We start from the raw sequence: 19301 nt of genomic DNA on the forward strand, positions 1-19301 counted from the left end.
ACATAGCAAGTTGAGCAAGGGCATCTTTTTGCTGAAAGACAGTGTCCGTCTGCATGTGGCGAATCATACAAAAGATCTCGTCATATCTTTTCTATGGGAAACTCTAGATCATCCTCCGTACAGCCCCGATCTTGCGCCCAGTGTCTACCATCTGTTCCTGCACTTGAAGAAACCCCTGGGCGGTCAGCATCTTCAAGACGATGACAAAGTCAAAACAGTGGTGGTGCAGTGGTTAACAAGTCAGGTGGCAGACTTCTATGAGGAGGGTATTCAAAAACTAGTACGACGTTATGACAAGTGCCTCAATGTTGACGGAAATTATATAGAAAAGTAGATTAAGGTACAGACTTTCATGTAAAAATAAAATTATTGAGATATCTTAGTATGTCTTTTTTTTTTTTAATTTCAAAAGGGTACTTACTTAAAAAACACGCCTCGTATTTGTAGGAAAAGTCCACCAGTAGAGTCTTCTGTTATAATGCCAGATTTAAATGTATATGGATAGATAAAAAATGTACTCACAAAGTGGAAACAGGTGAAGTGCCGCCCCCCCCCCCCCCACACACACAAAAGGGTTTAACTTCTACAAGCTTTCGGTATCAGTGGCTCCTTCTGGCATAAGAGTTGAAGGAGAAGAGACAGAGATGAAGGAAAAGGACTGGAGAGGTTTAGGGAAAGGGGTACAGGCCAGAAAAGTCACCTGGAACCCTGAGTCAGGGGACACTCAACAGACGGGGTGAGAGGGAAAGACTGATTGTTAGGGACTGCACTGGACGAGATTTGGAAACCTGAGGGCTTAAGGTTGGAAGACAGGGTAATATGCAAGACAGAGATAACTATTAAAACATCATGCATGACTTAATAAGAGTGAAAAGCAAAGTGCATTGTGTGTAACCGATGGGAGGGGGGACAGTGAAAAATAGACAGATCAGAAAATGAAAGATGTAGAAAACTAAAATGGAATGAAAAAAGAGTAGTTACTGTGAAGAAATGCTGAGATGGAAAGCATTAATGTAAATTGAGGCCATGTGGATGGCAAGAACCAAGGATGCGCTGTAGTGCTGGGTCCCTGAGACCTGCTGTCCGAGGGAAGAATCCAGATAGCACATGTGGTAAACAGGAACCAAGGTGATCAATGTCATGTTGTACAGCATGCTGTGTAACAGGATAATGTGTGTTGCCTGTATACACCCTCTGCTTATGCCCATTCATTCTGACTGTTAAGTGGGTGGTAGTCTTGGTGATGTAAAAGGCCGAACAGTGTTTACATAACAGCTGGTAAATGACATGGGTTGTTTCATAGTTGGCTCTCCCTTTGATAGTACATGTTTTGCCATTTACAGGGCTGGAATAGGTGGTGGTAGGAGGGTGCATAGGACAAGTTTTGCAGTGGGGATGGTCACAGGGGTAGGAGCCGTAGGGTAGGGAGACAGATGCAGAAGCAGCATAGGGTCTGACAAGGATATTGCGGAGATTGGGAGGGCGATGAAAAGCTGTTCTAGGTGTGGTGGGCAAAATCTGAGACAGAATGGATCTCATTTCAGGATATGATTTTAGGAAGTCATGGCCTTATCAAAGTAGCTGATCAATACATTCAAGGTGACAAGTGGTGTACTCAAAAGTTGGTTTTTGGAGGGATTAGCAGTACCAGGATTTGATGTGATGGCCTGGGAAATCTGCTTTTGAACTGGGCTGTTGCGATAATTACATACAGTGAAGGCTAAAGTGAGAATGGTGGTATATTGCTGTAAGCTCTGCATCTGAACAAATAGGTTTGCCTCGAATGTCAGGGCTGAATGGGTGGGAACATTTGACATGGAAAGGATAACAACTGTCAAAATGTAAGTACTGTTGTTTCTTAGCGGGTAGAAGTCTGTAGCTGGGCTTCGGTGAGAATGTGATCAGCATGAAGGAAAGTGGCACAGGATTTGGAATATAACCATATGAAATTTAATTGGAAGATGTTATTTAGGGATTCCAGGAATGTTAACAGCTCAGCCTCACCATCAGTCCATACAGCAAAGATGTCATGAATGTATCTAAACCAAACCAGGGTTTGAAGGCTAGTCCAGGAAAGCCTCCTCCAAGTTACCCATGAAAAGGTTGGCATAAGGAGGAGCCATCCTGGTTCCCATTGCTGTACTGCTGATCTGTTGGTATATTTGTTTGTATGTCGGCCCCTCAAAGGTGAGGTAATTGTTGGTGAGTATAGAGTTGATTAAGGTGAACAAGCCGGCCGAAGTGGCCGTGCGGTTAAAGGCGCTGCAGTCTGGAACCGCAAGACCGCTACGGTCGCAGGTTCGAATCCTGCCTCGGGCATGGATGTTTGTGATGTCCTTAGGTTAATTAGGTTTAACTAGTTCTAAGTTCTAGGGGACTACTGACCTCAGAAGTTGAGTCCCATAGTGCTCAGAGCCATTTGAACCATTTTTTAAGGTGAACAAGAAGGGTGTCACAGGTTTGGAATCAGGTGGGCGTTGACTGAGGAAATGTTCAGCAGCAGACCGACCATGTATATGGGGTATATTACCCTGCCTTCCATGGTTAAACTCTCTGGTTTTCAAATCTCATCTGCTCCAGTCCCCAGCAATCAGTCTTTCCTTCTCATTCTTTCCTTCTCATTCCGTCAGGTAAGTCTCACCTGACCTGAACTTCTGGGTGACTTTTCTGAACTGTACTCCTTTCCCTAAACCTCTCCAGTCATATCCTTCACCTGTCCTCCTTCCTATTCAGCTCTTCTGCCAGGAGGAGGAGCCACTGGCTCTGAAAGCTTGTAAAAGTTAAACCCTTTAGTGTGTGTGTTCCCCTGCCACCGTTTGGTGAATAGATTTTCTTATATATCCATTTACATTATATTGTCAATAACTGATTGTTTTCGTTGTTGTATTTAAATGTATGTTTAATACATTTGCCAATATTGCATCAGATGGTTATTTTTTGGTTGATCAAATTCCTGTTAGTTTTAGTGTCCTTGTTAAGCATAAAAATTCCTTATGCAGTTAAGTGGAACCAATTGCTCTTTTAAAGGTAGTAGTTTGATGGTATGCATTTCATTGGTGTCTTCTATGAAAGTGGTCCATTTTGGGTTCATAATAGAGCCCCTTGGAGTCCAGATGGTGTCACGCAGATTATTCTTGTTTCGAGATACGTACTGGTTTACTAGGATTGTTGTACAAAATTCAGCTATACTGTCTGTGTCACTTTCTTATGATATATATTATAAAAATAGTTTTTTTTAAACATTCAGATTAACAAGTCCAAAAAATTTTATCCAATTACAAAACTGATGATAATTTGTGATATATTCAGGTAAAGGATTTTAAGTACTATGAAAATACAATTGATGTAAAGAACAATATTGTATTTACATAATTTTTGTAACTCATCTTCAGTACCATCTTTTCCATTCTGTGGGCATTGTCTTCAGCATTGTGAAAAGACAGAAGACTCTGAAAGTTATGGTGATGAGCTTTTGGAATGAAGGGCAAAAGTTCTTCCGTGTCCTCCTACTTTCTTTTCTACCACCTGTGGACTTGTGTACAGCTTTCCGTGAGGTATGTTACTCAGAGAAACTGTGGATCCTTTTTTCAACTTTTGTAGTCCTGTCTTCCTCAGTTGCGTGTAATATTACGGTATATTGATAATTTTTACTTATGGACCGTCTGACAGCAACTGAATAAAACACAATTTTAGTGCCATACGCGTTTCGCCTTTATTTTCTGCAAGGCATCATCAGTGGCAGGTTGCGTGGACAATTTCGTACATATTACGCTCCTGTTACATTTTTGGTTTTGTTCTTCTTCTTATGAATGCCAATTTGCGGTTATTTCCACATTCCACAGCACTATGCACTGAACGCTTGTTTTAATCATTGTTGGGGAGTTAGAATCAGTCACTTTTCATGAGCCTTTGGTCTGCTATTTCAGTGTTACTCTTTTCACTTAAAACTAGTTTCATTTAATGTCATGGCTAATCTCAAATTCCTGTCATGGTCTGTACATTTATTTATTTATTTATTTATTTATTTTGTGTGTCAAGGACACAAAATAATTGCACTGCTGGTAAAGCATTAATGATATACAGAGGTTAATTACATACAAAGTATCCATTTCAGGGAAAATTCAATAAAGAAAAGACAGAGAATAATAACAATAAAAATGCAAAAGGGGGAGGGGGAAAATAGCATGGTAATTCTCTTCGTATTCTGTGATGAGTGAAGTATTTGGCAGTGTGACTTCTGTTTTGTAGCTGCAGCAAGATCACCATTAGGACAGACGTTGTTGGTTTTGTTGGTCACCACATTGGAACATTTCATCACAAGTGCTGAAGTCCCTTTTTCCGAGGTTGACTTTGCATAGTGACACCTCCATTCTCAGTCTGTTCAGTGTCTTCCATGTCCAATAGTTCCTCTTCATCATTTGTTCGGTTGGCCTCAAGCAAACAATCTTGGCAAAGAATGAAATTTTCACTCTGGACCAAAGCATGCACTGATATGAAACTTCCTAGCAGAGTAAAACTGTGTTCTGGACTGAGACTTGAATCCGGGACTTTTTCCTTTCCCGGGCAAGTGCCCTACCGACTGAGCAATCCAAGCACGACTCACGACCCCTCCTTTACTTCCACCAATTTTACTTGCCAAAGTTCACTTGATGAGTTCCAGGTGATGAAAGAATTGTTGCAGATGTCAGCCCCTGAAGTTTTATCTTCATCCATGTCTTGGTCATTGAGGCTCGTGTCCAAACAACTGATGTGTGGGATCAGTTTCCTGTTCAGTCTTCCCCGCTTATGCAGCTGATTTCCTACAAATAATTGGTGGTGCTATATTCAGAATTTGGTACAGTGTGCTGACAGGAATTGGTCATAGACAGCCTATCATAGTGCATCCAATCTCATTCAAAACTGTATTAACTTGTTTGGCATTTACAGTATTTTGCGAGACCGGTGCAGAATATTCCACTATGGAAAACATAGTGCCAGGGTATATGTTTGAAGCACTTCTGGTTGAACACCCCAAGTTGTTCCTGTAAGTTTACTGATGATGTTGTTCCGTGCAGATACTTTGAGCTTTACTATTTCAGATGTGGCTTTGAATGTAAGGGAGTGGTCATTCTTTACTCCATGGTATTTGGGATTGTCAGAGAGGTATAGTCATTGTCCTCTCCAAATGATGATCAGTTTTCTTTTAGATTCTGTATTTGCTAAACTTTCATCAGTGTACATGACAGCATGTCTTTTGAATCGTGCTTATGCCTAAGTGTGTTTGACCAAGGGCCCAACGATTTCTTGGGAACCATGAGATCCAGTCACTTCATCCCAGCAGTACACGAATTCTAATTTTGATGACAGGTCGTGACAACCAAATTGTAAATATATAAAGAGCTTTTTGTGCCTGTAAAGCCAGCCAGGGTGGCCAAGCGGTTAAAGGCGCTGCAGTCTGGAACCGCGCGACTTCTACGGTCGCAGGTTCGAATCCTGCCTCGGGCATGGATGTGTGCGATGTCCTTAGGTTAGTTAGGTTTAAGTAGTTCTAAGTTCTAGGGGACTGATGACCTTAGACGTTAAGTCCCATAGTGCTCAGAGCCATTTTGTGCCCGTAAAGATGCAATTTACAGTCTTGTTGAAGTTATGCCTTTTCCTTTTCATCTGTTGAACGCTTGCATTTATTTACAAAAGTATCACATTGTGCACAGGTGTCCTTGCGAGGAGCATGTAAATGCAAGTTGAATTCTTTGTTAAAAGTTCTACAGTAAATGTTTTCTTTACCTGCGTTTTTTCTTTGACTTTGTTTTTTGTACAAATTATAGAGCAGTCAGATATTCATATTTTCTGATAAATATCTTCTGCTTGGATTGTGGGATCTTGCATAGTGTGATTGATAAGAGGGGATCGGTGCTATGAAGTCACCTATTGTCATCATTTTTTCGTCTGAGTTTTTGTTACCAGGAACTTTCTTACTTTGTTTGTCTTCACCTGGTGACTTTGCCTGTACTATCTTTTTCACGGCTTTGGTCATTCTATCATCACTGATTTTTAATGTTTCCGGGAAATATTTTTTGCATGCTGTTTCACTTCATCTACCAGTGGTTGCGTGAAAAATGTTAGTTGCAGTTTTTTTTATTTTTTACTGCCTTTTGTTGGTTGATGACATAGTGGAATTTCCTTTTTTTTCCCCAGTCCATGTAATAGTGTGTAATAATATGGTTCAGATCGTTGTTATTCTGATTGATTATAACACTCACATAGCATCTATAGTTAATATCCTCACAAGATATCTGTTATTCTTACGTAACTAAAGCTTAAAAAATCATTAAATATCAAGATTTGGTCGAGTGATAGAAAATGCTCTGTTATTGGCTGAAACTCTGATGACGTCACAGACTAGGTGCGAGACGAAGCTGTAATGTGTTATATGAGTGTTAGCTAAAGTTATAAGGCTTTTTATGTATTTCTTCTGCAAACGTTTTAGCTATTTAGGGATGGAAATCTCAATTACAACTTTTAAGTAACAATAGAAAGGAATTTTGTGAACACTGATTGTTGAAACCTTACGAAAGTTTATGCATTTATACTCCATCCATTTAGAACAGCAATATATGCAGTGACGGACATTCTTTTCCCTGCTCACTTTAACATCATTAAACTCGCTCAAAACTAAGGAATCGTAGAATTTTAGCAAATGGATCTGTGTTTTATAACTAGATCATTGGCTATCAGTCATGAGCTACAACCTAAAGCACTATAAAATTATTATTCTCAGATCTTAGCGCTGATTTTCTGTATGGAAGGCATTTGGCAGAAATGGTACTACGATAAACGCGTGGTGGCGCAATGGATAGCTCCTCTGACTGGATGAAAAGGCCACAAGCTTTAATCCTGGAAGGGTCATATATATATATTTTAAAGTTTTACACAAAATACGGAAAAAAAAACCATTAGCTAGAACTGATTGTAACAATTGTTTAGATGGTGGATGTATTATATATGGCTTCACATTAATCTTAGTCCACAGTACAATGAGGTGTAGGGCAATGAGATTTTCTATATGGGGAGATATAAAGAATTTACAACATCCAGGTAACACAAGTATAAGAGTTGTCTGAAGCAGACGTACTTCATCTTTATGTAAGATGATGAAACTGAAGGTTTAATAAATAAGGGTCCTAGCTCGACAGTACAGAGAGTTTTTTTTTTTAAATAAAAAAAGTACATTTTCTAATAAAGTAAAAAGTGTGTGGTCACATTAAATAGAAAAAAAAATAAAATAAAAATACTAGCCACTTTGGTGTAACTCCCAACTGCACCACTTCAGCTGTCAGCAGTTAGATGTCTCTATCAACCTGTACAGTTTCTAAGTGAGGTAGGAATTACACAGTTTGAAATGTTAACAAATGCCAGTTACTGAACAAGATCTCTGCCCTATTAAGAAGAAGAAGAAGAAGAAGAAGAAGAAGAAGAAGTGGCATTATATCACTTGTGCTGTAAGGGACTCAATTATTGATCAAGTTGTTAGGAGGAGGAGGAGAAATGCCATTTGTTGGCTCATCTTGTAACACTAATAGGGTGTATCAAAAGTTCCATTATTCTTGATTACTGTTTTTTTCTAATACAAAATGTCAGTCAGAATAGTTGTCTTTGGTTCTTCAGTCGATATTTGTCTGATGATTTTTCTTGCATTTTGTCAGCTCAAGTGGCTGTTATTGTTGAAGCTTCACCATCCATTTCTGGTGGCAGACTGAAGTCGAGCTCATGGCCACAGATTATATGTACCTGTCGCACCAACATATCAGGGCTTTTCCCATGTTTTTACTGCTTGGTCCTTGCCCTGCTATCTGCAACAGTCATTTTCTGTAGCACAGGAATCGTGGATCCATAGAGCTTCAGATCTTCGTCTTTCTTGTTACAGCTATTGTCATTTTTATGAATTTCTGTGGCTTCCTTAAACACTCAAGCATTGTAGCTCTTATCCTCAGAAAGCGCTACTATGTTGATGAATTTTATTATGTCGCCAGTCTTACACATTGCGTGCTCCACCATGCAGATTTCTTCACCTGTCTCAACCTGCGGTACTGTTTAATGTACTGTGATTGTGGTGTTGATGATACATCCAGTCATAACCACATAGACATTTTTCAAATGTACTAGATATGCAATGTATTCCCAACATTGCAAGTTGGTGCCTTTTGTCCTGTGATGATTTGGATTTGAGACACATGTTGATCTTCTTGGTATGTTTGTAAATATTCTTTACATCATGTTTGCGCAAAATACGACCAAATCAGTCTGTAACTGTGGGGATGTATCAGATCTCTTCTACCAGTGTGTCACTTCATTGAGTGTTAGATTTCGTGACACTTCTTGAGCATGCATTGGAACATCCAGGGTTCCTCAGAATGGTTGCCAGATGTTGCATCTCATTTACAAGGTACTGCAGCTCACATATTCATCTTGCTGGCATTGCTAGCATGTTAAATTGTTCCTCTTTTCTGGTTTGGGTGATAATTTGACAGTTTGTACAGATATTGGTTAGTGTATGTCAGTTTTTGATACTGTCGCAGATTCTCACCATCCCTCATACCTAATACGTTTAGAAATGGTAACTGTTTCTCCTTTGCTTTCTCCATAGTAAATTTTATGTTGGTACGGAGACTGTTCAGATGTCTTATGAAGTCATCAAGCTGTTCCTCCCATGGCTCCGCACGACAATGGCGTCTTCAGTGTACGTGTTCGCAGAAATTGCTATTTCACATGAAGTAGTTCAAGCCAAGATATCCATGAAAGAGCTTGTTGAGGTCATGTGAGGAAAATGGAATCAGTATGCTCCAGGGAATCATTGAGTGACACCTTAAAAAACAACAACAACAAAGCTGGCCAGGATGATGATTGTGTGGAGGAAACAGAGTGATCAAATATTTTGTCAGTTTTTGTGTCCATGAACCAGGAGCACATAAAGTTGGTCTTAGTGATACATAGTCTTTATGGAATTTTGATAATCGATTCAGCTGAGGTGTTTAGCTTTGGTGTTGTACAGGAATGTCCACTGAGTGAGAAGATTTCTTGATTAACCAACCTGTATTCTGTGTGAAGCGCTGCACCGGATCTTCTCTTAGCTTTCAGTGGGATGTCGGATCTAAAAGGTACTGAATCTTCTGCTCATAATCTTCAGTCTTCGTTACAGCAGTCGCATTTCACTTGTCAGCAAGCAGTACAATGTACTCTTGTCAGCGTAGAGACTCTCAATAGCTTGTAACTGTTCCTTTTTCATATTGCAAGTTGGTGGTTTTGGTTGGCACAGTATCCTGCCAGTTTCAGTGCATAATTCCTCAGATTTTCACAAAGAAGAATCCAATAGAAAGCATCTGTTGAAAACCTGTGCAAACTGTGAACTCACCATGCAAGTCAGAAAAAGGAATGATTAATACGTTTGTAAAGCCCTTGAGATAAATTTGTGTGTTGTGGCACATTAGACACGAAATGCTAGATTTGGAAAACATTCTATGGAGCATTAATTACGCCAGCAGTTGCATAAGAAGTATCATGAAATCTTACATTTGGCAGAGTGACATGTTGAAAATAGTAGTTTAGTGTCTGGCATTTCTGCCATATATCCCAAGGCACAAATTTGTCTCCATGTTGTGTGAATGCGATGTAAAGACTATGTACAAATGGACCAAGAAGATCAAAGAGTGTCTCAGATCAGCAAATGACAAAAGGAAACCACTTGCTACGTTCAGGAATATAGAGCATATTAAGTGCAAGTGGAAAAATGTATGTGGGAATGACTGCACAGTCCATCAACACCAGTAGCACTGAACAGAAATGGTGTTGCATGTTGGGACAAGTGGGAAAATTGGCCTTGGCAGAGCACGTGCTGAATGGGACCGACCACTCAGAAGCTCTTTCTGTGTAGAAGAGCTACCACAGTCACTTATTCAGGGAAGCCATACAAATTCAAAAACATGACAATAACTTCAACAGAAAAGAGGAAAACCTCAAGCTAAATGGATCCTAGATTCCTGTGCTGCTGTGAATGACTGTTGCAGGTAACAAGGGGAGAACCGCAGCAGTAGTAACCAGAAGAAAGTGCTCAGACACTGGTGCGACAGGCACTTGTAATCTGCAATTGCAAAGATTGACTGCAGTTCATTACATGCGTTGGAGTGTGAAGCTTTGACACTGCCAGCCACTCGTACTGGTAAAATGTTAGGAAAAATCATAAAACATACATTGGCTGAAGAACCTGAGGCAGGAGCCAAAGAGATTTATTTTTTATTTGCAAAGCAGTTAAAGTAATCTCAAAATGGATGATTTCTTTTCAAAATATTGATTTCCTAACTTTATGTTATCCAATTTCTGAAGGGGAAGAAGAAAATACTCGAACAAGATAGGAATCCCAAAGGGTGTGTGCGCGCCACACATTTGGTTAAATATTTGCCAGCACTTACTTACATTCTGTGGTGTTCACAGCCAGTGATGTTAATATGTTATCTACTTAACAGGCCCATAGGCTATAGTCCAGTGGGTGTGCATCATCTCTTTGACATTTCAATTGCAGCTGCACTTGGCATTTTCAGAGGTGTGATTCTCCCATGTCTCCCATGATGGTCAATGGCTATATTTAGCGGAGTACCACACTTATGAAGATCCCCCAGGCAAAGTATCTGAGCCACTGATGTACATTTCAAAACCTCGGGTAACATTGTAGGTAATGAGGTTGTGCATAATCGTGTCACAGGTACAAAGTAGATGGGCACATTATAGGTTGTGGATGGAATGTTTCAGGCAGTATTTCAGATTCATTCAAAATAAACTGGGCAAGCTACTGTAAGCATTGGGACTTTCACAAAATACATCACGTTAGGTGATGGATACCATGCTGCCCTGTTTGCAGACATTAAAAATGTTGGCCCTCCATCTTTTGCTGTCGATAGATAAGTTCCTTTACCTACTACGCCGGCAAGTAGTATTTTTCTATATTCCATTAAAAATTTCTGAAACTTGCAAACAAAACCGTCTTCCATGAGTGCATTCAGCTTTCTTTTGTTAAAAAATAGTGACAGAAGTAAAATGAAGCCCTTATGGCCATGTTGAAATTCCTTCAGTTTCACATTGAGCTCTACATGTATGTTCAAGAAGTCACTTATCAGTGCTTGGTGCAAGATATTCCATACTATTATCAGTTATTAATTTCCTTTTGAATTCACAAGTGAAGTAAATGTGAATTAACTAAATGTTTCCATGGAAATCCAGTTATCCTGTATACTTTCTCATTGTCCTTACTTGAGATGTGTGAGGTATGGTATAAAATAATATCATAGTTTGTCAATTAATAATTATATAAATTACCCAACAGCCTATTTCTGTAATTGAATTAATTTTCTTCCTTCCACTTTATATCTCTGTAAAATGATAGTTGTAGATTTGTAATTCATTGTACTGCTTGTAGGCTGTGCACAATGCTTTAGTGAACTACTGGTGTTTTCTTCCTATTGTTTATGTGCATTAATTTATACTGATCCATATTTGTCGATGATTCATTTATTACACAAAGTAGAAATTATGTGTTGGTTGTGTTGAATTTCCTTGCAATTATTGAGGTGATATTTTTAGAGATGTCCTGTTTGAATTATTAGTTCTGATCTCTTTCTGGTAAATGTTAATACCTTTCTATGTCTATCATCTGTAATGGATGTTAAGAATTATGCAAGTGTGTTGGTCTGCTGAACACTGATAGCCAAATTGCCATTACGAATATTAACAATTTGGTCCAGTATTGCTAGTGCACATTTGACTCTGTAGTTCTGTAATGTTAAATATCTACAGTTTCAGTAGTAGTGTGTTCCATTCACTTCTAACCCATTGTGTTTGTTATCGGAATGTGTGATCCCCACTGTCTTCTCCTGTTTAAATTAAGTAAGATCATGCCATCTTCGTATATAAACCCAAGATGTATCTCTTCTTCATGTAACGAACACCTGTTACAAGTACTTGCTTTTTAAACTGTAGATGTCACATTGCTTCTTGAAGTGTTTTTCTAAATATTTACCCAATATTATATCTTAAGTTTCAAAAATTTTGTAAACTGAAATGGTTGATATTGTTCATTGTCTTTTGCCAATAATGGGCTGGAAATTGATGTGGCTGTAGAAGTTATGTGATACTAATCCACTAAGATTTGTGGCAAGACAGTTGGACAGTGTCCAATAAGGTACATGTAACTCTCAGCCAGTGTGTGTATTCCATTCTGCCACTGCTAGTGCAAGGTGATAAATACCATAAAATGCAGAACATTCAGTGTTAGAGAAGCGCATAATTGTTGTAGTCATACCTTACTGTTGCTTTTTTGTGCTTTTTATGCAATCAGTGTGCTTTGGGCATTGCCATATAATAACAGCACTAAGGCTAGAGATAATGGCCACCAACATTTAATACAGTTTCTTTTCTTATGAGTGTCATTATTTTACACACACACACACACACACACACACACACACACACACACACACACATTCTGATGAAGTAAAACAGAATGACCACTGTAAGATTCAATGCCTCCTAGTAGTGTTGTGGCACGTAGTGTTGCCAGGGAAGTATTTAAACGCGTGAAGATGAATGCGGTATCATTCTAGTGATGATGCGAGCCACAAATGGTGGAGTGCACTGACATACGTGTCTAGCAAAGGGCAGATTGTTCTAGGCAGGTGCCAGGGAAAGAGCATTTTGCGTGCAGGTAGTGGGTGGTTTGCTTGCTGCTGTATTAAGCATATATGGAAAGTGTTTGAAGGATGGGGAAACCAAGAGTAGGTGACAAGGTGTTAGATGCGCCACGCCTCATGATAGAATGTGGAGGTTGGAATGTTGCACTCTATAGAAAGCAGGATAGGTGGTAATCTGCAGCAGATCTGACAATTGCAGTGGGCATGGGATCGTAGAGATCAGACTGTTAATCAAATGAAAATGTCCGCTTCATAAGATGAATCATATTTCTTGTTACAACAGATGGATGCTTGTGTCCAGGCAAATGTCTGCTCAAAATGCAGCAAGTTGCAGGCATAGGCCAGTAGGTCATGGGACCTGTTGTCATAATTGAAAGCAGTGTGACAACTATGGACTGTGTGAACACGACTGTGGACCACCTCCATCTGTTCACACTTAATGTCTTTCCCAACAGAGATGGCATGTTCCAGCTTGATAACTGTGTACGTCACACAGCAAAACTTGTGTTACAGTGTTTTGAGGAGCATTAAAATGAACTCGCATTGATGTTTTGGCTGCCAAAGTTTCCTGACCTGAACCATATGGAATGATATCTGGAGCCAGCTCCACATATACATTTTTGGGAATTGTGTGACATACGCATAGACATCTGTGCCTCATCCCTCTGAAAACTACCAAAAGTTTGATGAAACGTGCCATGAAGAATCACTGCTGTATTGTGTTACAAAGGTGGACCAACACATTGTGCAGTGGATGGTCACAATGCTTTCTTCACATCTTTTTTTATCAGTTTGTAATATTTAAGCAGGATTGCTTGTAATCATAATTTGATTTTTCACGTTGTTTCATAACTTTCACTCTAGGCTGCAGTGTGTTGAGACTTACATGAGAATTTATGAAACTTTTGATGTGTTTTATACTGATGAGATTGACAATCTTGTTTTCTTTTCATTGTTCTTATTGTGAGAGCTGCTGGCTTATATACACCACTGACTGTATTGTTAGTAATTGTCTTTTAAAAGAATCTGTTTGCTTTTGATAAATGTTACAGGTGGTAGACTCTGTTCTAAATGGAGACAGCCGATCAGGAGTAGCAATTGTAAGACCTCCTGGACACCATGCAGAGGAAGGTGAACCATGTGGCTTTTGTGTTTTCAACAATGTTGCCTTAGCAGCAAAATATGCTGTGAAGATACATGGTCTGAAAAGGTATGATAGAATAGATTTTTCTGTTTTGAAGGTAGTGAATTTATTTGTAAAAACATGACTGTTGTTATGTATAACTCTGGTTTAAAATTTGTGAACATTTTGTAAATCATATGTATTGTATCATTTGGCCAGTTGCGTCATTTGAATGTTTTTGAAAAGTTACATGTAAACACAACAGTTCTTACCATACAAGCTGTAGGAGAAATGGGATAAGATTGAAGGATTAGAGTGCGAGAAGTCTGAGGGAAAGTAACAGTGGTGAGTGCTGACTGTGGTAGATTGGTACTAAGAGTATTTCACTACTATGCTGTGGATGGGGAGGAAATGGGAGAAAAACATCCATGTAGTGTAAGACAGATGGTGTAGATTTCACGACGGACCCTCCCATTCCCCTATCCTCTCCTGGATTGGAACAACTCGTGCCTTCACTCTTGTCTGGAAGTTTCCTATATCTTGCTATGCATGTACCCTGCTCTCCTTCCACTCACTTGTACGTAAATGCCTTCCCACACTGCGCAGGCTGTGCCACAACTTGCCTGAGATACTGTGGCATTTATAATGTGTGTGCAACTGTGTTTCCTGTCTCTGTGGCACTCAACATTTTCAAAATGATCGTAGTACGTCTCACAGTAATTGCTAATCATCTTTTGCTGGTTCTCCTTTGTACTGTCATTACCCATATTGCCTGTGGGCTTAATTTAGACTTCTGTAAGTGTTTCCTTGTTGAAAGTATGGTGGGTATCTGTTTTGGTTGTTCATTTTCTGAGGGAACCAGTGATCAGAAATAAAATGATATTAAAAGAGAATAAATATATGATCTTCTCTATAATAAGAGGTTTTTCACTGGAATATTTGCTTGTGCAAAAACTCCAGTTTTTCCCTGAAATGGACTTTCTTTGTTTTTCTTGTTTTGGCTGTGTGTAAGCTTTCACCAGATGATTATATCTGTTGACAAGCAGCAGTACTATCTTGCCAGTGAACAGAGTGCTTCTGTGACTTAAGACATTTCTCAACCTTATCCCCCACCCACTTCAAGAATTACAAAATCTGCTGAAGTGCAGTCAGCCATGAGTGTAAACAAGTGAGAATGTTGACTACCTGTCAGAAGAGGTATGGTTGGGAGAACAAGCCATGCCTCCCTCTCACAAAGCAGATAGCCTTCACCAGTTTTCTGTGCTGTAGCAGAAACAAAACTGATACTTTGTCATAATGATCATCAATTCCTTCTGCTGTTGGAGAGTCAGACTCAAACACTGTGATGGATGAGAGTGAGAGTCTTTACTCATTTCAAAATAAGAAAAGAAAGCAATGAATGAAGTGAAACACATAGCAGAGCGATTTGCACAAGCATTTGACAACAGCTACTGCACAGTTGCTTGTTGAGATTGGCAGTGTCATAAACGAGCTAGTTCAAGCCTGCCTTCTACCAGTATCTTAATGCAGCCATAGTACCTTCCCACTTAAAATAAACTGTAACTTTAAAGTGTCCGCATTGTACCAACGTTAACTAGCAAAGAAGTACATGTTTCTGTGTTTTAAGTTTCTAGGTCCATGGCTGATATCTACATAGCCATGCACAACTTGTTTCTTATAAATCATTGTACTCCCCACAGCTGACATGGCATCAGAGAATAACTTATAAAGAGCAATGGTATATCGTTGCAATCATGTAAAGTTACGATCATTGATTTGTAAACATGTTTGTATGCTCTCTTCTGAAATTGAGCTTCACCAGACCTTTTTAGCACCAGTAACCAAAAATAGGGTTCTTTTCGATATTTGCAGAAAATATAGCTATTTCATACTATGTCTGGTAAAATAATTCATCTAGATAAAATTCCCTGTCAAATAGCATTATTAGATAACTTCTCATTTTGAGGCAGAATCCATGTCTATATTTGCATTTCTAAATCTATGTCTACATTTACATAGATACTCCGCAAGCCACCATAGGATGTGTGACGGAGGGTAGCCTGTACCGGTACTTGTCACTTCCCCTACTGTACCATTTGCAAAAATAGAGTGTGAAAAACTACTGTCTGTATGCAACTGTACGAGCCCTAATTTCTCGTATCTTATCTTTGTGATCCTTACACGTAATGTATGGGGCAGTAGAATCGTTTGGGAGTCGGCTTCAAATTCTGGTACACTAAATTTTCTCAACAGTGTTTCTTGAAAAGAATGTTGCCTTCCCTCCAGGGATTCCCTTTCGAGTTCCCGTAACATTTATGTGTTGTTCAAACTTACCGGTAACAAATATAGTAGCCCGCCTCTGAATTGTTTCGATGTCTTCTTTCAGTTCGACCTGGTACGGATCCCAAGCACTTGAGCAGTGTTCAAGAATAGGTTGTTCCAGTGTGCTATATGCAGTCTCCGTTACAGGTGAACCACTCTTCCCTAAAATTCCCCCAATTAACTGGTGGCAACCGCTTGCTTTCCCTCCCACAGTTCTCACGTGCTGGTTCCATCTCATTTCGCTCTGCTATGTTATGCTGAGATATTTAAACGAATTGACTGTGTCAAGCAGGACACTGGTAAAACTGTATCTGAACATTACATGTTTGTTCTTCCTACTCATTTACATTAACTTACTTGTTATCACATTTAGGGCTTGCTGCCATTCATCACACCAACTTTAAATTTTATCTAAGTTGTCTTGTATCTTCGTACACCAAGGCATCATTAGCAAACAACTGCAGACTGCTTTCCACCCTTTCCGCCCAATCATTTATGTATATCGAGAAGAATAGCATTCCTATCACACTTCCCTGGGGTACTCTTGATGATACCAATGTGTCTGGTGAACACTTGCCTTCGAGGACAACATACTAGGTTCTATTATTTAAGAAGTATTTGAGACACTCGCATGTCTGTGAACTTATTCCATGTGCTCGTATTTTTGTTAACAACCTGCAATGGGGCACCATGTAAAATGCTTTCCGGAAATCTAGAAATATGAATATGGAATATTGCAAATGTGAATTTTTCAGCACCATACCTACCACTATCTTCCTAAATAGCACATGACATTCAACTTTCTCATTTTGAGGCATGAGGCAAGCAGTACAAGGCAGTATAGTCAATGCCAATAACACCAAGTGATTCTTTACGAAATGATCATGTTGGGCAAGAGAGAGAACTAACCCCCCCCCCCCCCCCCCCAGTTATGTATATAGAGAACAATAGTGGTCCTATCACACTTCCCTGTCTCTCTCTCTCTCTCTCTCTCTCTCTCTCTGTGTGTGTGTGTGTGTGTGTGTGTGTGTGTGTGTGTGTGTGTGTGCGCGCGCGCGCGCGCTCTATATTTGGTTCTATTAATGTAATTTGTGTGTGTGTATTCTTATTTGTGGTTGTATTAATATAATTTTTACAGAGTTCTTATCCTTGACTGGGATGTTCATCATGGCAATGGCACTCAGCACATGTTTGAGGAAGACCCTCGTGTTCTATACATATCACTTCATCGGTATGACAATGGCAGTTTCTTTCCGGGGTCAACAGATGCAAACTACACAGAAGTTGGTGTAGGTCCAGGAAAAGGTTATAATATCAATATACCTTGGAACAAGGTTTGTATTAGTAATTTATAATACAGGATTATTCATAAGTTGAGAACTATAGGTGAATAACAAAAGCAAAATAAAAGATATTATTCAAACTGTTAAACTTTTTATAAAATTGTGAATTCCATTCTTCCAACATTCGTTGAATCTTCTTTGCCAAAATTTGCTAGCATGTATGAAAATCCAGTATGTACTCAATTTTAACATCACTTGTATTTCATTAATAGAGCCGCATAAAAACAGAATCCACAGAGTTAGCTCCTAGCAGCTAACTGCTTGTCTGCCTGTTTACTATTGGTCTCCACCAGTAAAACTTGGTTTTGCTCCTGCTTAAATGGTGCTGTGGTTTATTTCATGAATAATCTGAAAATCTGTATGGTTCCAGGCTTAAGACATGCATTCCTATTTAAACTCCTACATAGAAAAACTTTATAATTAATGGATTAAATTGCCCATGATCTTTTAGCTGGAACAAATTTTATCATAGGCGGATAAACGATATCTATTAGAGTTATACACATCAAAAGAAAATGAAATTGAAATAACGTGCAAAATAGCAGAGCAGTAATGGCTAGAAGAGAAATGGAAAGCTCTAGAAGTATGCATGAATATGGGGCAGATAGATGCCAGCTACGGGAAAGTGAGACACACCTGTTGAAAACCAAGAGTTCACTTGGAAAGCCAATGCAAAGAAGTGAAGGCTGAAATATGGAAGGAATATATACAAAGAAAACAAACTAGAAGACTTGTGTTGTAGGAAGGAAAGAGGAGTGGATGGGAGATGGGGTTCTGTGAGAAGAATTTGATGGATCACTGAAAGATCTGGACTAGTCAACAGCCCCACAGAATTACTGTGATCCTTGGCAGTAGCCTGACATAACTATTCCACCTCATACGCAAGGATGTGAGGCAGGTGAGATACACTCAGACTTTAAAAAAGAATGCATTAAGCCCAATTCCAAAGAGAGCAGGAGTTGACATATGTGAATATTACTTAACTATCAATGATATGGTTATAATAGAGGGAAACATTCCACGTAGGAAAAATATATCTAAAAACAAAGATGGTGTGACTTACCAAATGAAAGTGCTGGCAGGTCGACAGACACACAAACAAACACAAACATACACACAAAATTCAAGCTTTCGCAACAAACTGTTGCCTCATCAGGAAAGAGGGAAGGAGAGGGAAAGACGAAAGGATGTGGGTTTTAAGGGAGAGGGTAAGGAGTCATTCCAATCCCGGGAGCGGAAAGACTTACCTTAGGGGGAAAAAAAGGACGGGTATACACTCGCGCGCGCGCACACACACACATATCCATCCACACATATACAGACACAAGCAGACATATTTTCATGTCTGCTTGTGTCTGTATATGTGTGGATGGATATGTGTGTGTGTGCGAGTGTATACCCGTCCTTTTTTTTTTCCCCCTAAGGTAAGTCTTTCCGCTCCCGGGATTGGAATGACTCCTTACCCTCTCCCGTAAAACCCACATCCTTTCGTCTTTCCCTCTCCTTCCCTCTTTCCTGATGAGGCAACAGTTTGTTGCGAAAGCTTGAATTTTGTGTGTATGTTTGTGTTTGTTTGTGTGTCTGTCGACCTGCCAGCACTTTCATTTGGTAAGTCACATCATCTTTGTTTTTAGATATATTTACTTAACTATCAGTTTAATAAGTCATAGCTTCAAACTGAAGATGAGTTTGGATTCTAGAGAAATGTAGGAATATGAGAGGCAATACAACCCTATGATTTACACGGTAGGTTGAAAAAAGGCAGACCTACATTTACAGAATAAGTAGATTTAGACAAAG

General features: G+C 39.3%; 1 protein-coding gene across 5 annotated transcripts in view; it reads left to right on the forward strand.

Annotated features, from left to right (window-relative positions):
* LOC126259559 (histone deacetylase 6) overlaps positions 1-19301 on the forward strand; it is a 339218-nt gene that overhangs the window by 241807 nt on the left and 78110 nt on the right. For all 5 annotated transcript variants that reach the window (XM_049956465.1, XM_049956456.1, XM_049956474.1 and 2 more), the window contains 2 exons: positions 13766-13923; positions 17297-17492. In XM_049956465.1, the coding sequence (XP_049812422.1) occupies positions 13766-13923; positions 17297-17492 (354 nt within the window). The remainder of the gene's footprint in view (positions 1-13765; positions 13924-17296; positions 17493-19301) is intronic.

This window comes from Schistocerca nitens, chromosome 1 (assembly GCF_023898315.1).
Source record: "Schistocerca nitens isolate TAMUIC-IGC-003100 chromosome 1, iqSchNite1.1, whole genome shotgun sequence".
Lineage (NCBI taxonomy): Eukaryota > Metazoa > Arthropoda > Insecta > Orthoptera > Acrididae > Schistocerca > Schistocerca nitens.